This window comes from Oryzias melastigma, linkage group LG3, assembly GCF_002922805.2.
Source record: "Oryzias melastigma strain HK-1 linkage group LG3, ASM292280v2, whole genome shotgun sequence".
NCBI lineage: Eukaryota > Metazoa > Chordata > Actinopteri > Beloniformes > Adrianichthyidae > Oryzias > Oryzias melastigma.
The window spans coordinates 9,677,863-9,700,297 of NC_050514.1; the positions used below are offsets into that span (position 1 = coordinate 9,677,863).

General features: G+C 40.1%; 1 protein-coding gene across 6 annotated transcripts in view; it reads right to left on the reverse strand.

Annotated features, from left to right (window-relative positions):
• Positions 1-4,787: 4,787 nt before the first annotated feature.
• Positions 4,788-22,435, reverse strand: part of tle3b (TLE family member 3, transcriptional corepressor b) — a 36,421-nt gene continuing 18,773 nt past the window's right edge. For 3 of the 6 annotated variants that reach the window (XM_024295488.2, XM_024295490.2, XM_024295487.2), the window contains exons 8-21: positions 19,869-20,073; positions 18,685-18,743; positions 16,255-16,377; positions 14,682-14,732; positions 14,118-14,273; positions 13,169-13,304; positions 12,768-12,928; positions 12,135-12,211; positions 11,783-12,032; positions 10,907-11,154; positions 10,666-10,813; positions 10,441-10,591; positions 8,167-8,243; positions 4,788-6,235 (exon numbers count right to left, since the gene is read on the reverse strand). In XM_024295488.2, coding sequence (XP_024151256.1) covers positions 6,128-6,235; positions 8,167-8,243; positions 10,441-10,591; positions 10,666-10,813; positions 10,907-11,154; positions 11,783-12,032; positions 12,135-12,211; positions 12,768-12,928; positions 13,169-13,304; positions 14,118-14,273; positions 14,682-14,732; positions 16,255-16,377; positions 18,685-18,743; positions 19,869-20,073 — 1,950 coding nt within the window. In that variant the 3' untranslated portion in view covers positions 4,788-6,127. The remainder of the gene's footprint in view (positions 6,236-8,166; positions 8,244-10,440; positions 10,592-10,665; positions 10,814-10,906; positions 11,155-11,782; positions 12,033-12,134; positions 12,212-12,767; positions 12,929-13,168; positions 13,305-14,117; positions 14,274-14,681; positions 14,733-16,254; positions 16,378-18,684; positions 18,744-19,868; positions 20,074-22,435) is intronic. The other 3 variants (XM_024295493.2, XM_024295491.2, XM_024295489.2) reach the window with 2 other exon arrangements.

Below are 22,435 nucleotides of genomic sequence, written 5' to 3' on the forward strand. Positions count from 1 at the left end.
CACAAGAAAAAAAAGATGAAAATCTTCAGTCATTCTGGAAGTCAATTAGGGTCCAACAGAGTTCACAAGATTTAGACTTGGATTAAAATAATACATTTTTACAAAATTTTAGTGGATTTACCATGTATCAGCAGACCTTCTGTTTCCTAGTAAATAATTTTGACACACCACTGCATCAACAATGGTATCAGAGCACCAAAGACGAAGGACGGAGACATGATCAGTACATAGAACGAGTGAGGTGGTTCACATAAACAGGGTCCATGTTCACATAAGATGACAAGAACTAGTCTTTGGATCAAAGATTCCCATTGGTTTTCTTTAAAATGGATTAGAGTGAGAATACAAACATAAAGAGAAAGTAGCAGCTGGGATGAGGGTCAGCACCGCTAAATCTGAGGCCATGGTTCTCGACCGGAGAAAGATAGCTTCCCCTTCTCTGGGTGGGTGGAGCGCTCATACCCCAGGTGGAGGAGTTTTAATATCTTGGGGTCTTGTTCATGAGTGAAGGATAATCGGAGCAGGAGATCAACAGGCAGATTGGAGCGATACCAGTTCATTGTGGTTAAGAGAGATCCAACCCAGAAAGGGAACATCTCAATTTACCAGTCAGTTTTCGTTTCAAGTACTCGTCTACGGTCATGAGTTCTGGGTCATGACCTACAGAACAAGATCCCGATTACAAGCGGCTGAAATGAGTTTCCTCTGTAGGGTGGCTGGGCGCTCCCTTAGAGATAGGGTAAGAAGTTCGGTCACCTAGAGAGAGATCAGAGTAGAGCCGCTTCTCCTCCACATCGAGTGGAGCCAGTTGAGGTGGCTCAGGCATCTGGTTTGGATGCGTCCTCAGCGCCTCTCTGGAGAGATGTTCTGAGCATCTCCCACTGGGCAGAGGCCCCGGGGAAGAGGTGAACTGTTCAGGGTGTTTCCCATCTTTCCCAAACAGTAGCTGGGATGGCTCCAGTAACCCCATGACCCCCAAAAGAGATTGATCAGGTTCAGATTATGTATGGATGGATTGGTGGATATTTTTGTCACAAATGTTGTCTTGTGTTAAATATAACTGAATTTCACACAAAAGATAACTTTAGACAAAATTTTGACATCATTTTGATATTGATGCTTCTACTATTACAGGTCATGATAGTTTTTACTGTCTACTTTATGTTCCGTTCATATTTAGAAATATTTTGATGCCGTTAGACTAATTGACAGCTTTTGTCGAGGGCTCTAGAATTTTAAGGAAACAGTTTGTAAAAGCATTTTAAGTAAACATGTCTAATTTATGATTTAGGGTCAAATGCGTGTATATTTAACATGTATAAGAGGTGCTGAATATAAAAAGAAAACAACAACCGTGAAATAGATAAACAATACAGAATAATCCATGCACAATTGTAGCTGCTTTTTGCTTTTTTGAAATGCAAAAATTTGCCCTTTTAATTTTAAAAAAAGAGGTAACGGGAGAATATTTTGAGAAAAATGAATTCACGAAATTTGTAAGTTCAAGCCTTTACAAAAGAAGTGTCACAGAGCATGACCCAAAAAGTAATATAATTTTGGCATTTTAGACCAAATTTAAACAAGTTTAAAGCTTGCAGAAACTCCTGTACTTCATGTGATGGAGAGGTAGCTAATTAAATGACAAAAAATGTAGCTGAAACACATCATTTTTACCTTTTATCGCATTTCCTTTTTATTTAACTCATTTCATGGAGTACTGCTCCAAGTCTCCCTGGAGTCTCATGGTTGCACTATTAATGATAAAGTCTTCATTGGAGTTCTAAACATTTCTAATCAACAGAATTCCTCCAGATCAGCTCAGCTAATAAAGGTATTTGAATAGCATGGACAGCCCAGCCATATGCACAGAGCCTGAAGCCCACACGCTCTGATGAAATCACCACATATTGCATCCTAACCACAGATCCACCCCGCTCACAGACACAGTCAGAAATCACAGCCTTACAGCCAGCACCCCCACACAAGTGAAAATGAATGTACTCACCTCCTGTGGTGGTGGATGATGGAGGAGACAGGCAGAAGCGGAAAAGGGAGAGAAAAGATGTGAGATGACGAGATTCACACACCTTCCAGCAAATATCGTGAGTTCTTAATGAATCTCGGAGAAACTTCTGGTCTCGTATTTTCAAGTCCTGGATGGTATTTTTTGTCAGAAAGTCATGTTTTATAATCATCTCTGAGAGGTGGTGTGTCTTTTTCTGGGACGTGGGGGCGTGTGTGAAATGTGAGTGTGACCGAATGTGTTTCTACTGGTTGTGTGATTCAAGAAAAGCAACAGAATAGTCACTTTCTATCCGTGTGAGTGTGTGAGTGTGTGGTTTGGCTGGCCACACCAATACAGAGCTGTGTCTCACCCCTCCCACCAGGACTCCTGTCAGCAGGCCTAAAGCCACAAACCATTCCTTCTGGAAACAAAGCCAGAAAATTATAACAACCGCGTCTGTGTCTTCTGGGCCCTTTGCTTGGGCTTGGACTCATGTCTGTGTGTGTCTACTGAGACAAAGAATCAGCTGCTTCCATTTTAAAAACAACACAGCCACCGATGACTCGCTTGACGATGGAAAAGCGTATTTCATCCAGTGTCCGGATAGTAAACGATGGCTCACAGGACACTTCTGGATTTTGGTGTAAACAGATCTTTCTGATCAATCGAACCCATAGTTTGGTGTTTTTTAGGAAACAATAAGAGCTCGGCCAGCAGGTTGTTTGGAGTGAAGCCTTTCGATCAGGGGTTTGCAACCTTTATCAACTAAAGAGCCATTTGGGACTGTTTTGTACTGATCATATCTAATAGGAGACGCAAAGCCTTTTTAAATTTTTTTTTTACCCTTATAGGAAACTGTGATACTACTTTGCATAATTACATTGTTGTTTTTTATGATTAACATTGATTATATTATTTTTGGGTGCAAATAAATACTTAAATATTAAAAAAATTGGAAGTCGTTTTTTACTTTTGACAGAAGCTCATTTGACTTTCTTTCAAAATAAAAGACTTCCTGTTCCAAACAGGAACATTAGAGTGAAGCAAATGTATTAATCAACAACTCAAGACAAAAATGACATTTTCTCTTTTTATACTGTAGGTTTACTTTGGTGAGCCGTCACCTTTTTTCCTATTTACTACAGCTGTTAACTGGAGCATAAACATAAAACATGATTAGTTAATGATCCAGTAGAAAAAGTATATGAAGAATACACAAATCTATATATTTTAGCCACTTTCCTCTTAATAGCTACTAACCATTGTTATGCAGCATAATATAAAATGTACTTTAAAGTCATAAAATAAGCTCAGCAATCAGAAAGATCAGACTTTTTACCAGAGTTTCTGTAATCTGTGTATTCTGGAAGAAGCGCAGAGCAAACAAGCCCTAATGATGTCAGCAGGGATATTAGCATTACAGTTTATCTTCTAAGTTCACCTCAGCCATAAACTTACCTAAAATACATTAAATCAATGCCAAGTTAGGAACACTTACTTTAAAAATGACTATTAACTTATTTTTCTTTACTTTGGAGGGGTAAAAAAGCTGCATGTGGTGTCGGAGCCTCGGGCTGCTGACCCGATTTAGATAGTAGCATATTTGTTTGCTGTCTGGTTTAAAAAAGTCAAGTGGATGTTTATATTATCCAATAAAGACATAATGTCCGAAAAGATTCAACAGTAGTGGAATGTTAAATGAAGCCAAGTGAAAAAGTAGTTAAAAAAATGGATTGGTGAAAGTTCACCTGGTTAAACTTTTAACGTTAGAGCCCAAAACTGACTTAAAGGGTAACCAAACAGGGAAGTTGGAGGCTGATTAAAAAAAAAGTTGATTTAGGGTTTGGTTGCCCTCTAATGTGATGCCAAATCGCCAAACAGAATACAAAACATAAGCAGGTTACTTAGTATTACTTATTCACATTTCAATGAAAGCAGCAGGAATTAAAATGTTAAACTTGTTTGCTTTATTTTATCCAGCATTGGGGGTTAAAGCTTTTAGACAAGTGCACTTTCCCACTTTGTTTTGAACAAAACTTTTACAAAAAAAACTGGTTTAAGACTCACAGCAGAGCTACAATCGCTCTGAAAACTAAAAAATTAACAAATGCAGTTCAAGAAACCTCATCTAAACCTCAGTTTTTGTCTTTCTAATTCACATCAATATTTCATATTTTATCTGCAGGAAAACCAAAACCAAAGTGATGCATTAGTATGATACTAATGTCTGAGTCTAACTGATAAGTATGTGAGCTGCAGCTTTAAACCAACAGTTAACTGGTTTAATATGAAACTAACTTAACAAAATGGAAGAAGTAACGCTGCACATTTTACAGCTAAATAAATATCTACAGAATGAATATGAACTCTAGTCTGATCTAACCAATGGGTAGAGGATTTTTGTTGGGTAGATTGTGATGCAAATACAGATTCTATTGAAAAGCATGACATGGAGACATTTTTTAAATTGCAAACAAATACATTTTATTTTTTGTCCAAGAGCATATCTAGTGGTGGATTTAAAAAAAAAAAATCTTTAAATTTGAATTTATCTTCACTTTGAAGATGTGCAAAATTACCCAATTTTAGGGGGAAAAAAAATCATAATTATTTTTTTCCTTTTTAAATCAAATTTGAATAAATGGTATTTTGGCAGCAACAGCTTTCCATAGTTTTCACATCCATTGCTACATGAAGCAATTACCATCAGTGATCATTTGACAAAAATCCTAATCAATATCAACAGTTTCCCATGTGTGAAATCACTTTTTAAGAAGTAGGCCATTCTAGAAAAAAGTTTTATTGATTTATTAACAACTGTACATTTTTCAGTGCTTACAGCATTTGCTACATACTTTGGTGTGATTCAGAGGTGCGTTTTGCCCTTTTTTTTCTCTTCGTCTCGGTGTGGTAAATGCCGACAGGATCGGGAGCACAGTGTACAATCCAGAACCGTTTACCCTCACCTTGTTTTGCTAACTTGAAGTTCTGTTTACATTGGAGCGCATGTGCCGGCCTCTGTCCTCACCAGCGTTCATGGGGAGCGAGCACTTCTGCTAAAAACACATGGATGCGTGCCCTTTGCGTCTGCGTCACGGCCAAACATATTCCAGGAATGTTGATGAGACGCGGAGGGCACAGGGCCTCCCGTGCAGTCCAACTGGAAATCAATAGAGCCACATCCGCGCTGGTCAAGTTAGCAACGCTCGGTCGCCGATGCGTCCGCTGCCAGCTGAGGTCCAACGGTTCCACTAAGCTTTGACCAGCCCCTCCCATCTCCCACAACCAAACACAGTCAAACAAACAGGGAGAAGGAAAGCACAGACAGTCCAGAAAACTTAGTAAACTTGTAGGATTCATATATATTTATATATATATACTCAATAAGTAAATTTACACCCATCTCTTTTCCTGAATCGCTTTGTTTTTATTTGATCCCACAGGGGTCCAGTCTATTCGAGGCGCCGCCAGAGTCTGCGTTAAAAGCTAAAACACATTTTTATCGTCCGGTAAGAGCAGTGTGACAAAAGGCCATAGTCAACTCTCCTCCAAATGTACAAGATTCCTGCTGCTCTGCCGGCAGAATGTGCTTTAACAAGATGGTTTAGGTAAAATAGTTGAAAGTTCTAGTCTACGTTTTGGTCTTGCACTACAATACCATGGTCATGGAAGAGAGTGGACCAAAACTATCATCACAAGTACAGCCAGGACATGAAAATATATATATATATTTTATAATATGTATAAAATGTCTTTTTTTTATCCCATATGTACATTTTTGCAAAGAATGTCTGAGGAATGAACTTCTCAGATGAAGCTCCGCTTCACCAGATTACATCCAGATAATCTCAAAGAGAAAGGAAAAAACAAAAAAACATTGAAAAACTTGAAAAAAAGTGCAACCCAAGAAGAAAGGGTTTACAAAAACAAAAAATGTATAGAAAAAAATGGACTTTGTTCCAGTAAAAGCATCTTCGGGTCAGCAACACCCATGAATTCCACAAAGTAATCATTTGAAAATTAGGCAGTTTCTCTCAATCCACCGACTTCCTGGTTTGGCCAGTAAGAAAAGTAAAAACCGCCTCAGTAGAAGTGCCAAAGCAGAGCGCCAGCCTGGTCAGGCTAGTAGATGACCTCGTAGACAGTGGCCTTCTTGTCCCCGGATCCTGTTACGATGTATTTGTCATCTGCTGAGATGTCGCAGCTCAAGACCGAGGACGACTCCTTTGACTGTGGAAGAAAACGTTTAAAGTCACTTTCACAACCATTTAATAAATCCACTTTTTTCCTCATCAAACACTAATGTTAAAAATAACAACAGTAATAGCACGTCAGCTAAAAAAATGCTGTTTTAATATTAATAGCAATAATAAAACATTTTGAAATACATACTTTTTAACCTTTTGGTGTGTAATGGCCTTTAATTCTGCTGTTCTCATTTGCCACCCCTACAAAGTCTTCTGCCCCCCTGCCACACCCAGATCATTCAGACGTAGTCATTTTGCTCCCCTAACTAAACTTTACAGCTCACGTGTTTGAAGGTCTAGCTGAGAGAATCTGGTTATTTTTCAAAATAAAAGATTGTTGAGACTCGGGTATAATTTATTATTTCTTCCATGTCCTGCTGCCATTTGATCTACGGACCGGTACCAGTCCGTGGCCCTGTGAATGGGGAACCCCTGAATTATATATCAACTGATTTAATTATATGGTCATATTTTGCGGTATAAATTTAATGTCAAATTCAGTCCTTTCAAGCTAATAACACTGCGTTCAAATTAATCACATAACTAAGATGAAATCATAAACACTAAAGCACTGTAACATGGGAGCTACCATGTTGACATCACTTCAGATACCATAACTCTTCAATCGCAAATAACTTAAATCCATTGGATTATGAAGCAGAGAAAGGCAGCTTTATGTTGATATGTAACACTTTGAGGGAGTGAAGTATGAAATTGACATAAATCAGGGGATCTGTCGTGAAAGAAAGGCGTCTTTGTGCTGCTAAACAATACTTGGCATTAGTACTGTGATGTGTTGAATTTTGGTGCAAAGCACACAGTCGGTCAAAGAGTGCGTGTTATTTAGCTGTCATGTCTCCTGTGTTAAACTTTACCATTCAATAAGCTCACCAAAAGGATTTTGAGTGTTTTAGACTGCCTACATGTAGTTCTCATCCTCCTGTAGTTATTAAACTGATGTGTTCATCCAGAAGAATCAGGACTATTTTAGCGCTAAAGTGATCATTAGGGATTATCAAACGTTCATGTCTTCAAACAGTATCTGACGGTAACAGCAGAGAAGATTGAAATGAAAAATGTTTAAAATCAGACTTCATTTGTGGGGATCTAGTTTTCTCTGCACAATTATATAATTAGTATTTTCATCAGAATGAGTATCAATTTTTCCAATCCTGCAATTTTGTTGTTATTTATGGTTGGTGTTCGGCTGAATCAGAAAGGGGACACTTGTTGAGCTCAGGGTTCCTACACGTTTCTGCAAGTTAAATTTAAGACATTTAAAGACCTTTTTATAAAAAATTAAGACCAATTTCTCCACCTATTTCCAAGCCCTATGGACGAGGGAAAAACAAAATCCTTGAATTTAAGGACAATTACTTATCAGTGATTAACTTACAATAACTAGATTATATACCTCATTGCTTGATGTCTCACAATTTGGTGCAGTGAAACTTCACTCACATAATCGTGGTTACCAGTAAAAAAAATAAAACCTTAGACCAAAAAAGTCACATGGAACACGATTTAAACTGCACAATTTTTAAGACCAAGATATCACAATTTAATACTTTTTTTAATGCTTTTTAAGGCCTTATTCACAAATTTTCAAATTCAAGGCTTTTAAGACTTTAAGACCCCGTGGGAACCCAGTGAACTTATGTTGACTGACCCACTGATAACTTCTTCACACTGAGCTTGCGGTATAAAAACCCCCCAAAAACAGGCTTTATCCAACAACCCATTCATTAGTATTTGTGTCCATTGGAAAAGGTTAAAATTGAATTAAAAAATGTGTGTCATATGTTTCCATCCCAATGTGCAGGTCTTGTGATTACACCTGAGCCAACTCCAAACCGCTAACGACATTTTTAGCCCAATATTTGGACTGTAAAAGTTGTTTTTCTTGTTAGTTACCTGAAATATGCTGGCGCCATAAGGAGTCCTCCAAGCGTTCAGCAGGTTGTCCTTCCCTGTGCTCACAAACCATTTGCCTGCGGAAGCACAGCACACATCTCAGTCTACTGCTCATAAAACACAGACTATATCAACAACCATAAAACGATGGAGGAAATCAAGAGTTCCCTCAGATTCATTATCAAACTGACTATTCTGCTCATGCTTAATTAGTCACAGCATCAGGCCTGAGGCAGAGTGTCATTTGAATGAAGTCGTTCTGTAGTGGAAAGATGAGCGTGGACTGTCAGACTAAACCAAACATCATAATCTCAGCATTGCTGCTAAAAAGGAAGCAACAATACAAACAAGCCAGCTTCAATCAGAAACTTTTGTTCTTACATACAGCTCTCAGCACGTAAGCTCATTGAAAACAATGTACCACAATTTCTGTACTATTAAGCGCACTTAAAAGCCTACATTTTTTTCTAAACCACAGCATAGCTTAGATATCTTTTATATGGATTAATTCTGGTTGTGTTTACTGATGTCCAAGAGATTTTGAGAGGCCTCAGTCAAAATCTCTGTGGTTTTTCACAAGAGGCAAACATGGCTGACGTGTAGCTGTAACAAACTGTGATTTTTTAACATGTTACTAACAAAATTAATGTTAAGCAGCATCAGTCCGTTTTTTGTGTGCTAAATACAAGGTTTGGAGTTACAGGTATTGTTTATAAGCTAACGTGGCTAATGTGTAGCAGTGTCAGACTGTTATTTTTTTATTTTTTTTTACTTATTGCTAACAAGGCTGGATGTTATTGTGAATATGCTAATGCGGCTAATGTGTAGCAGTGTCAGACAGTTTTTTTGTTTTTTTTTAACTTATTGCTAACAAGGCTGGATGTTATTGTGAAAATGCTAATGCGGCTAATGTGTAGCGGTGTCAGACAGTTTTTTAATGTGTTACTAACAAGGTTAGAAGTTAGTATACTCATAATAATGCTTTTTTTAACAGTATCGGGTTGCAAACAAGGTTGGGAGTTTTTGTGAATATGCTAATGCAGCAAACCTGCATCATTGTCTGACTTTTTTTGTAATTTTTTTTTATGTATAACTAGCAAGGTTGGGAGTTAGCATAGTCAAAGTAATGTTTATTTTAGCGGTTATCAGTCTGTTTGTGTGTGTGTGTGTGTGTGTGTGTGTATTGCAAACAAGGTTTGGAGTTACAAGTATTATCAATACCCTAGCCTGGCTAATGCTTCTAATGTGGCTAAAGTGTTACAAACAAGTTCTAGGATGTGTCCCAATTCCACCCCTTAACTACTAAAAAACTACATAGTGCGGGACTATATAGTGCCCTGGATTTTAAAGGTATTTCGGATACGATGCTCACTACTTTTCTTTTGTTTTTCTAAACACTAGATACAACATTACCAATTTCATATAGTGAAAATCAAATAAATTTCACGTTTATTTATGACTCCACTGTGTTCTGATGGTGAAAATGTGAATGATTTATTCAAATATTACACTTCAACACTTTTTTTTTTGTTTGAAATTGTTCGACCGCAATGCATTGTGGTCTATATTCGCTAATCTAGTGAGCATCGGTGCACGCTAGTTTTTCGCAAAACTTCTGGGAAATTTCGAGTGCACTCGATTTGGAATTAATAGATTTGGACAGCGCTAGAAAATGGCGAATGCACTATATATCTCACTGAATTATCTCTTATATCTTTTTTTTCTCCCTTAATGAACCCAACAGTTTGGTCCGTCTTATATACAGTATGATGAGTTCAAAAATAGACCATTCATTGACTGTGTGCCTTATAATCCAGTGCACCATATAGTACAGAGAATACAGAAAATAAAAATCTTTACATTTAAGTTTTGTCAAGGGTGAAAACGTAAAGATAATTAAACTATAATAACATTTTGAATGAAGATGCAAACAGACTAAAAATAAACAAAACATTTAATTTAAGTTCAGTTAATAAGACACTCGAAAGCTTTGTGAGTCAAAAACGACCAACTCTAAACTAAATGTTCTGATTAATAAAATCGTGGCGGTCTGGACCTTACATTAACAGTGGGATTCTCATTCATGCTGTTTTAAAGGCTTTTTAATTCTTTATAACTTCCACAAAAACAACAAGTTTTATCATTTTAAAACCATTTGTCTTAATGTTTCATCTTAAATCTCTGTTGACTGTGTGACGTCCTGTAGTTACACCTGCCAGCATCATTCTTCTGAAGACGGAGGAAGCAACATTAGGACGCTGTGCGGTTTCTTACCACAGTAGGCGAACTTGAGTGAGAGGACGCAGCTTTCGTGCAGATGCAGCTGGTACTTGTCAGGCTTGGTGTGGTGAAGAACCTCCACATTGCTGCTCTCCATTCCCACGGCGAGCCACTCCCCAGTGGGACAGTAGCCCAATGAGAAGATCTGCAACAGGAGCGGGACAGGTTTGAACGGACGGCTTGAATGTGAGAGCTGTGTGTCTCAAAACTGCAGCTTACCTGTGAGGTAAAGTCGTGTTGCTGGAGCTGCCGGCCCTCCCTCAGATCCCAGGACCGGACCGTATTGTCGAGTCCTCCGGTCCACAGCTTGGTCCCGTCATGGGAAATATCGATGCAGCTGGCTCCATCTGTGTGGCCCTGAAACTGCCTAAATACAAGAACACCAACTCCACCGATTAGGGCAGGAACAAACACCAACACACACATTATTAAAAATAGATTCTATAAAGGAAATACTGACCTAACAAGTGTCTGGTTATGGAGGTCCCACACGGCGATGTTTCCGTCAGAGCAGCAGGAGAAGCAGACTTTGGCGTCGGGGCTGATGGCCAGCGCGTAACAGGCCGGAGCAGAGGACGTGAGCTCGGCCTTTATGCGTGGCGTCTGCGAGGCCAAGTCCCAGATGGTCAGTGTGCTGGCCTCACCGCCAACAATCAGGGTGCGGCCATCAGGCAACAGCTTGCAGGAGCGGATGTAATTGTCTCGATTCTGCAGCAGCAAAGACAAACAATCGTCACTTCATTTGCTTTTTTAATTTCAAACAACTTCATTAAAAATTCATCTTTAAAAATAACTGCTCGGCTGAAGATAGTCCAGCTATTTAGATTCCTTTTCTTCGACACTGGAAGCTTTTACGTTGACTTTCCACATTAATGAAAGTCAGGCTGAATGAGAGATGCAAGAACTGCAGAAAAAGACGGGTCGAGAGCGCTGTGGAAGCTGCTGGTCGAATGAAAACGGCGCCCTGGTGGCTTTATAAAAATGAATTGTTCTCAGGACACACCTTAGAGATGGGGGTGGCCATATAAGCCAAACAGCAAGCAGCCAAAGCATCAAAATGATAAACGGGAAATGGTTGGGAAGAAGTAATAAAGTGGGGAATGGTGGACAGGATTGGTCAATCTGAATTTGGTTACTCAGCAGGATTCTTTCCCACCAAGGATTATACCAGCTCAGCAGTGAGACGCTTCCCTGAAACATCCACACATCTGGAACATCTTCTACAGCGCCGTTCAAGAAACACCATTGTTTCTTCTGCGCTTTTCTAGTTATAAGAAATCTAAACTCACTACAGTTAGCCTCTCCTGTAAAGAATAACCAATGGAAAATGAATTACCAAGCAGTCAAGCTGGGACACCGGGCTCTTGCTGCCTGGTTGGCTGATGTCCCAAATCTTGACACAACCTTTGCCGCCGGTGTAGACGTGACGGGTGGGATTACTGATGGTGACGGCACACACTACTTCCCCGTGGCTCAGAGTGTTGATCTGGCGAGCGTGGCGCGGGATGCCCGGCCCTATCAGGGCGTCTGGAGGGAAGGGCACAGGCTGCATCTGACCGTCCGCGCTGACGTGAAAGGAATAAGCTCTGCGGATGACAGAGGAGACAGAGGGGCTGTGTGACCCAGGGAGCCCGGGAATGCTGAGACGAAAACTGACCTGGAGAAAAAAACGAAAGGCAAAGACTTACGGTTTTCCACCAGAGATAGAGGTCAGGCCTGCAGGCAGGCCAGGGGCTCTCATGTGGGGATGAGGGTCAAAACCCGCCTGAGGGAAAATAAAGGGGAAATGGCTTGAGTGTTAATGAAAGATCAGGTGCTAAAATCCATCCATTCATCTATCTATCTGATAGTTAAAAGCACATATTTTATGCTGCACAACATTGGTTACTAGTTGCCCAGAGCTGCACTGAGAGGATCCTGTATGGCTTTTAGGGCCCAACATAAAAAACAGAAATCACATTTTGAGAGATGCCAGTTTCTTTTTATATTTTTGCTTTTTTTGTGCCAAAAAATAGATTAATAATTCATATTCATTATTAAAAAAAGAATGTCATAAATGCAAATCTAAATTTCTTAAAGACTAAAGTAAGACTATGCAGCTCCTTCTAGATTTTGATCAGTAAAAAATGAGCCCAAATGGCTCTTTTACTGTTAAAGATTGCCAACCCTTGATCTATCCAATACATCCATCTATTCAACCATAGAAATCCCTGGAGAAATTTGTTAATAAAACCTTGGCTAATGTTAGGGCTAAAGATGAAGAGTTTTCCAAACATGACTATACACTGTACTTAAGTAGGAAGAAGTATTTGGGTACTTACAATTGGAGAACGTCCGTATGCAGCAGCGGCAGCAGCGCTTATCTGAGGAGAAATGAGACCCGGGTAGACTCCAGGGCTGGTCAGGGACCCGTTCATCTCATGAGGACCCATCATGGCAAACGGACTAGCGTACGACAGAGGTGTGCGCAGGGCGGGGGCAGCTAAAAGCAGGGAAACAGGTTATTTTGGTAGGTGTGAGTAATGTTGGGTTAACAGCTAAAGGTTCAGAAACAGTTGATGCTAGAGGCTGCAGTTACACTGTTGCAGGTTTTAATGTACAAGAAACATCTTTTTAATAAGAAATGACAATTCTCAAAGACAGAATTGGTATAAAATCTTAACATAAAGTGTGTTAGTGCTTTGGTTTAAAAAAAAAAAAAAAACAATGGTAGAACTCTTACTTAATGCTTCCATGCCAGGTGGTTTTCCCATGGTTAGGGGGCGCAGTCCTGGAGTGGTGCTGGTCCCTGGTGTAGGGACCTCGTTCCTCGGTGTAGGCGTGTTGGATTTCAGGCTTGGTGTGGACGATTTCTCATTCTGCAACAGAGGCTCTGTTTAGCTTCAGGGGGTCTTACTCAAAGTTGCATGTTTACTTGTAATCTACACTTCTCTCTAATGTACTCAGACACCAACAAACCACATCAATACTAGAGTTCAAAACCTCGCCTTCAGTCAAAAGTCCCCCCGGACAGGCAGGCAGGCAACTCCAGTTATTTCGCTCCAACACGAAGGCTTCATTACAGAAATAGTGAGCTAGCGTTAGTGGGTGGGGGTATAAACCTTTGCAGTCAGACTTGTCAGTGGTGGATTTAGAGACGAAACAGAGGGAAAGACGACGCCTCAAACACATCGATGTTTTGATCTTTTCACTGAGCGAGCTCACTGATGCACTAATGAAAGAATTCATTGCGGGAGAAGGAATGTGGATCATCTTGATCCTCTGTGAAACGGTTTATGTAAAAGTCAGGTTGAGCCTGGTTAGTTAGAGCTGAGAGGAGACAGAGGAAGAGCAGATGAGATGAAGGGAAAGAGACAGCCGTTCTCCCACTGCAGTTATTTACAGCCGCAGGGCGACGCAGAAATGACCATTTATTGAGAAAGCCATAAAGAAGATTGAGAGGACTGAGCCTCAGGGTTTGATTTCCTAAGAGTGCATCCACCCCCTGCCCCCTTAAGCCCCGAGTAGCAGCCAAATGCTAAACCAGGGTATTATTCTTTCACACAGACACCCACTTCACTTGAGAAATGCCCTTTAGTCTGTCAGTTCAGGCTTCATCCCCTCCACTGTGACCTCCTGATTGCATCCTCTCACTAGTCTTGCACCGCATCAACCCCCCGCTGTTCGCTCACATGGGCGTGGTCTTTAGCCTTTGAGGACGGTGTGCTGCCGGAGGAGGCGACAGAGGCGGGGCTGTTGGGGGCAGCGTCCTTCTTCAGCACTCGTGACTTATCCAGGCCGTTTTCTGGGGGCGAGTGAGCGGGGCTCACCCGAGGGGTTGCTGGATCCTGCAGTTAAGCAAGACAGACAGGGAGCAAGACTGAGCAAACAGACTGGAGGAAAGCCACTGGCATGTATGTGTAGGTCAAACAAGCCAGGGCCTCATGTGCAAACACAGATAAATATCCTGCTGTATGCTCATACCCCCCCTCTCTCACACATGCACACACACACTTTCCATTCACCTGTCACACCCTTTTCTCTTTGTGTTCTTTGTCTTGCATTCTACATGGATGGCAAAAGAAATACAGCGAGTAAACACACACTCAAAGCACACAACCAATATTATGACAGACTTTTTGTCAACACTGTGAAAGGTGTCAGAGCCTCCACACACAAAGCAAGAGCTCTGTCTGGTTTCCTGTGCTGCCATCACACTGAAGGATGTGGAAATGTTCATGCAAACGGCGCCGTACCTCATTAGAAACGTCCACCACCAGGTCATCGCTCTTGTCTCCGTCGCTGTCCTGCAACAGAAGGTCCGATATGAAACAGTCAGAACGAACACCAACCCATCCAGAGAAAAAAATCAAGAGCTGAAGGTGTTACTCCCTCCATATCCAGACACATGAAGGCATAAATGGATACCAGTGATTGTTACAACGTTGGATTGGTTATCCCTTTACCACCAGAGATGTCACAGGCTCAACTGATGCAGCTGAGCACCAACATGCTCATTTCAGAAGTTATGGGGAAATTCACTGAAGTACTTTTTAATATAATTTCCAGCTGCTTTATAAAGAAATTTCAGGCATTACTACATGATCATCAATGCATCAACCTACTGTATAACCCAGAAATACATGTTAGTCTTTTCAGTAACTATTTTACAGTAATGTCTCGCTATATGTTCGGGTTCTCCTTTCACAGTCTTAATGGTTCACACATTTTATTTTTGAGAAATTTTGAGGCTTTTATTTTTTTTTTTACAACACATTTTCTTTTGTTTCTTGATCCTTGACTGTATATATACTGGACTTATCAACCTTTCCCCTCTCGTGTTCCAAACAGGAAGTACCAGCTGGTTCCAAGAAGTCAAAATCCCATTGATTTCCATTGAGAAATAGACGGTTATTTCTGTTGTTTTATTTGTCAATATAATCATTCTTGCGTGGATACCCTCTTCCAAACATCTTTCTAATCCTAATTTTTAAAGATATTTTTCTTTACCACAAGTAAGTTAAGTAATAAACTGACCAATCAGATGCCTCAGTAAAAGCATGTGGTGCCTGCTGGCCTCATCTCTGTTTGATTGACAGATTCTCCTGAGCTGCTTTCAGCGAAAGGGGTGTGGACTTTGAACAAGCTCACTCATGATTGGTGACAGTAGTTCTTCTAAAAATGTCAATTAAATCGACTCGGACCAATCACTATTAACGGGTTTCAAATTGACGGCAGAGGATCAGGAAGTAAGTAGTTTTCAACAGATAACATAAACAGCTTTTTTTTGTCTAGTGGTTAATATATGTCTATGATTGTGGTTCACCTTTCATGGTCTTGCTGAATTGCAGATTTTTTAGCATGCTTTGTTTTTTTTTTCTGAGACCTGATTGGCTGAAGGCCCTCGTCTATCAATCCCCTCTGCGTTGTGTCCTGTGAAGAATGCCTTCAATTTGCCAGAGTTTCATAAATATTTTATTTGTTTTCATTCTATAATACTGGACTTATTTTTTGTGAAGGTTTGAACTTTGAGAGTTTAAACAAGAGAAAAAAGTCTGATAAATTCATGTTCTGTTAGAGAAAAAAGTGTATAAAGTGTGTAATGAGGAGTTTGACAGCCTTAAAACATCTGTAATCCTACTTGGTGGATTTCATCAGTGTAGGCTACTTTTAGAACCCCCATGAAAAATAAAGAAATACTGAACAAGAATTTTTTTTTTTTTTTTATCAAAGTTAAGTCATTTTCTATTTAAAAAAAATACAATTGGGGGTAATTATTTTCAGAAGAGTGTCAACTTAAGTCAAAGAGTTCAAAGCAAAAGGACTCACATATCTGCTCATGCTGTCTTTATCGTCCACTTTGCGTTTCTTGGAGTCCAGGCCGTAGTCTGAAGAGCTGCGGTGCTTCTCGCTCGCCGCCCGCAGGCTGTCCGACGGCGACACAGAGTTATTCTGCCAGGAATAACACACGTCACATCAGGCTGCAGCGAACAGCTAGCTTAGCTGCATCAAATGTGAAATGCATCAGACGTGCAAGTTTAGTCTGCTTCGGCTCCTGATAACTCTAGATGACGATTGCTGCCTCGTTTGACTTTGGGAAAATGGGAACATCTTACTTTTACCTTTTTACAAATTAGTGCAAATAAACCTGTTTTCTGCAGAATAGACTGCAAGATGAGCTCTGCAGCTGGAGAGTAAATACTGTGCATGGCAAACCTTTGGGACACAAATAATTAAAATAATACATACAAATAAACAAAGAATAAAACATAAGCAGGGATTTCTGAGATTATTCTGTGATTTTTTTCTGTAGTCAGAACAGAAATATTAACTGTCAAAGTTGAAACATTAGGAAATCCTGGTGGACTGATTCTGCACAGCGGAGGAGGAAGTTTTGGACACTGAGCCCTGCGGCGGCTGCCAAAGCAGCAACACAGCAGAGGAAGCATGTGAGGCAGCAAAGCAAAACCACAAACCCACAGAAACACTGGAGGACAAGGCATTAACTGCTGTGGAGATTTGCACAACAGTGGAAGCAGAGGAAACCTGAAATGTTTGCACACTTAAAGAGTGCTGAGGCAAATCAACTCCAGGCTAAATTGACCATTAAATAAAAAATAAACTTAAAAAAAAGGAAAAAAAAGTCTCTTGACTGGGACAAGAAAAACAAGACCTAAAACCCAATTGATTAGGGTGAAGCCCATAACTTTGTGTGGTTTTAAGGCAAAGAAAACGGATTTAAAATATGATCAACGGGACACGAAATGCGAAAACTGATACAAGAGCAACGTCAGGAGGAACGGAAAGAGGTTTAGTCAGCTGAGTAAAGCAGGAGTTTGGAGGTGGAGGGAGAGCAAAAATAAGGAAAGAAAGTTGGCTCAATGAGAACGAGCAAAGCCGAGAGGCGACGACTTCTTTACTCCATGCTGGTAATGCCCAGACAGCCTGTAAACACGGATTCTGCAGCCTGACGAGGCGAGGTGGCGCTGTCAATCAGACTGAGATCCAAACGCTTGGCAGCCAAGGTGAGCACACCTCGAGGCCGGCCCACATTCCAAGCAGCTCGACAAATCCCTGATTTTATTAGCAGCAGAGATGAGTGGTGAGAGAAAGCAGAAAGAGGGCTGACACCTGAGCTGAAAATGACAGGAAACGAAAGATGAGCTGAAAATAAACGGAAACTGCTGCAGAAAAAAAAATGGGGGATCGAAGCCAAGTTGAGTGGAAAGCGGCTGTTCAACTGCGGCTGTTGGCAAAATATTATAGCCTCCTGTACAAAGAGCCCCTTCCTTGGCCACCAAGTAAAGAGTCAGCCTTTTCCTCGCTGAGGTTAACCAACAGCTTTGTAGCTCTACCTCAGGCCAAAACACAGATTTGCTCAGCTACTGTTGCAGAAAAGAAAGCTACCAAGAGTTTTAGTTTGGCTTAGTGTGAAGATGTTGTCTGAAAGACAAAAATCTTCTACAGTCTGTTTGTATCGGAGCCTAAGACCTTTCAAGGACTGTTTAGTCTCGGTAACCCTGCACCTCCTCTCCACCAGACTGAAAAAAAACCCGGCGATGTGTGCTCTGAACAAGAGTGGGAGGAGGGTGGCGAGGAGATCAGGTGAGGTGGTGCTGGCAGCCGCTCGTCACCACATGAGAAGGGCGGAGAATCTAGATTCCTTTCTGACATGAGTGAGCCCATTCAGGATGGTCACTCAGTGGGAACTTAATCTGGTGGAGCAGGTTCAACAGAGCGTTGCGCTCTAGCTAACGGAGAGCTTTAAGCCAGTCCAATAAACAAGGACTTGAACATGAGAAGAAGCGAACGCATGAGGAGGGCGGCGGAGGAGTCGATGGAAATGGGTAAACAACCAAGACAATGAGGCAGAGCCGTAAATAAAAATCCTTAAAAGGAAAAGAAAAGGTTAATAAAGTGAGATGGCATTTACATTTACAGTGAAGGAGACTCAAAGTCATTTCTAATTGTCTTTGAGTTACAGGAGGCAGCAGACTAATAATCCTTGTCCAGTGGCTGGAGTCATTTTCCACCTGGATTAGATGCCGCTGACTTATTTGGCCAGAACTCATTTGCTTTCAGTCATCTTATACCCCCGTGAGTACAAAAACCTATGTGTTCTTACACAGAGAGCATGGATCTCTATTGAACAGTGGGCTTAAGCTTATGTAAAGTACACCTAATCAGCAAACACAGTGAGCCAAAAATGGGCAAAGTCAAGAAACGTAGAGGAGATGGAGGGTTGTAGAGTCAACATACCGTGCTGGTCTCGCGTTCTTTTAGAGGGATAACCAGAGGCGAGTGAAAGGATGAGGGACCAGGAGAGAGGAAAGTAAAACACAAATTAGTATGAGAGTATCAGACAGTACACTATTACAGCTAATGTCTTTATTCATCTGGAGATAATCACCATCTCTTTATATATCTACTTTGTTGCATCATTTATGCTATTTCAGCTTACTGTATTTTTCACACTATATGGCACACTTAAAATCCTTCTTTTTTTTTTCACCAAAAAACAACAATGTGCATCATAGTCTGGGGTACCGTATAATTAGGTGAATTCTGGCTGTGTTTATTGATTTCAAGGTGATTTTGAGAGGTCTACAGCACTCTGTAAAAATGTCATTCTGTTTTTATTGTGTGTTGGAAACACCGTTGGAGGTTATTGTGAATATGCTAAAGTAGCAAATGTGTAGCTATATTGGACTATGGTTTTTGTTTTTTTGTATTGCTAAAATAGATGGGAGTTAGCCACAGCAATGTTTCTTTTAACAGTATCAGTCTATTAACTTGTTACAAACACATTTGGGAGTTACAGGTAGTATGAGTATGGTAACAAGCTAACGTTTCTAACGTGGCAAGCGTGTGGCAATGTCAGACTGTTTTTTATACATATTACTAACAAAGTTAAGAGTTAGCATAGTCACATTAACCTTTGTTTTAGCGATATCAGTTTGTTTTATATGTAGCAAACAAGGTTTGGTGTTATTGTGAATAGGATAATGTGGATAACATGTAGCAATGTAGCTGTGTCAATTTTTTTTTTACGTGTTACTAACAAAGTTGAGAGTCAGCATAGTTACTGTATCGCTTGTTTTAACAGTATCAGTCTGTCTATTAACTTGTTACAAAAAGGGTTGGGAGTTAAACGTAATATGAATACGCTTACAACGTAGCTAATGAGTAGCGAGTTACAAACAAGCTCAAGAATTACTGTGAACGCAGTTGATAGTCTGCCTGACTGACAAACTTTTGTTTGATCCTTCAGTCTTGCTGAATGCGCCTTAGAGTTCAGAGCATGTTCAAAATGACATAAGTTTAAAAATAGTGACAGTCCACCTTACACTCCGGTGTGCCTAATAGTGCAGAAAATACGTTTTTTTTACAAATCAAAGTGGTGGTCAGAGTGTTTAAGCTGAGTGACTTGCAGTGCTCCTCACCTCTGTGCTCCAGGTCATGGTGGTTTTTCTCATCTTTTACAGGCAAGTGAGCCTGGCTGCCGAGAGCACCCAGAGCGAGCAAGCCCGAGCCGGCGCCTGTCACCGGGGGGAGGCCAGGCGGCTGCAGGCCTGAGGGATGAGGGGGCAGCTGGACCGGGGGGCCGTGGGCAGCGTGGGACAGGTGCTGAGCCTGAAGCTGTTGCTGCTGGAGACAAAACAGACAACAAGTGGGTCGGCTGGGAAAATACTCCATGACTGACCACACTTTACTTTTCCCAGAGGCAAGGCATAAATATGGAGGAGACAATCATGTAGGACTTTTCATCACATCAGTAGAAAAATAATCATTTAGAGCTTTGAACAGCAGGATACATATCCAAGACAACTTTGTTTCCATCATGTCTACACTCTGTCATTGACATTTAGCTATAGAGATGTCGCCTAAAAATGTTTACATTGGATCATTTAACCGACAGTTTTTAATATAAATGAGAGAAATCTGAGGATAGATGGAATACTACCACTCTCCAGCATGTGACATCCTCATGCAATACAAGTTTCTTAAAATCGTATTCTGTGTGTATTCCATAGGACAAAAAAAACACACACCCAAATTAAATAGAAAAAAATTCTTAGAGATTCATTGAAAGTCACTGAAAAACTGCAGAATCGCTTCAGTTTTGTGCAGAATTCAGTTCGACTTTCAATTCAAAACAACTGTGTTAAGAATTAATTCATTCGTCATATTTCCTTTCTTAAGAGTAATTTGTTTGATTAAAAAAAAAAAGTTTTACACAAGTAGTGGTTTAACCTCTTGACCCCTGAATCTATTTCCAACTATGAAAAAAAAATTCCACTTGTGGTTTTGCTTTCAAGTAGATTCTTCTTTGGAGGAGAAGTGGTTTAATACATATTTGCATCAATAAAAGGCATGAAGGGGTTAAGATGAAAAAAGAGGAACTCGAATTAATGCAATTATTGAAAACTAACAGAAAAACTTCTTTTTGTCTGATGAACTACAGTCAAGACTCATGGTTTTGATCAGTCTATTTTGTATTTCTTTGATGGATTTGATATCACTTGGGCATGTGATGCATGTTCCTAGAATGTCCTAGACAGTAGGGATGTAAAGATATTAGATACGTATAAAAATGGATCGGGCAGTGGGAGTAACAGCAGTATCGGTTAGGGATGTAAAAAATAGATAAGTATTGAAAAATTGATTGAGCAACTTCAGTATCATTTGAAAACCACAGATATGAACAAGATTATGTTGGTTAAAAGGTATGAAATCAATCAAGAAGTAAATAATTGATTTCTGGCAAATTTCTCTTTCTGTTTTTTTTATCTTTTTATGTATATGTGATGCAAACAGAAAGATGTCCAATAATAAGCTTGCTTCTTTCACGTCAATACCTGAATACATTTTTCTGTCAAATGCCATGCATTGTTATTCATATCTTGAAATGTCATAAGAATAAAAATATCTAGATTTTTGTGTTTTTAGTAAAAGAATCGAACTGTATCAAATCGTCAAAACGTTAGTTGAATCCTTTATATATCAATTGATGTATCGAGATGCGTATCGAATCGTGAGAGAGGGAAAGATACACACCCCTACTAGACGGGCATTCTTGAAAGCGCTTTTGGCATACGGTGGTCACGCTGGATCAGTTACTCACAGTTGGAGGATGTTTCGTGAGAAATGTCAAAGCGGTGCTAATTTCACTAATCTTGCTCCAGGCTTTTTCTTTAACATCCCTATTACGACATATGAAAGACTTTCTCTCCAATAATTCTATTTGGGCACGAATAGCAATTAATTTCTCTTCCATTAACCATTTTTAAACAGTTGGTACTTCCATGTTTTGAAAAAAAGATGCCATCCATAAGTCACCATCAAGTCTGAGTCACTCATTGGTCAAAGTTCAACCTAGTTTAACTTTAAACGTGCATTAATGGGATCGCATTTTGAAGAAGGAGCGTGAAAACAGTCATAAATAGTTGTGTAGCTATGCATAAACGCAAGAGTATTGAACATAGAAGTCCAAACCCCCCGTTTATGCATGTTTACATAGACTTTTCATTGGAAGCAGCTGCATAAACGCGCGTTTCCAGGCCTGGTGTGAACATAGCCTAACTGATGTTTTTAATGCAGTCCCAACAGTAGCACTCCAATTACTTCTAGAGTACCTTCACTTCATGACCTTACGTGCTGCAAAAAGTCAGTTTTCTTATCTCGTCATTCTTACAGTACAGAACCCTCTAAAATCTAATACTATCAACACAACAAACTGCAGTGCAAAAAACCTAATTAGAACATTTTAAATAAAAGCAAATACAAATTGATGTTTACACTTGAAAACCTCCAATCATCTCAACACTATAGAAACGCAGGCGCACATGCTAAATACAGCTCAGCCCAGACGATGGAAACACACAGAACCCTCCCATACGTCAGTGAGGCAGCCAGAGCCGGGAGAGCAGATAGACAGGAGTTAAATAGCCACTCAGGGAAGAGGGAAGCAAGTGCTTTAAAACAAGGTTAAATAACACTTAGCACATCC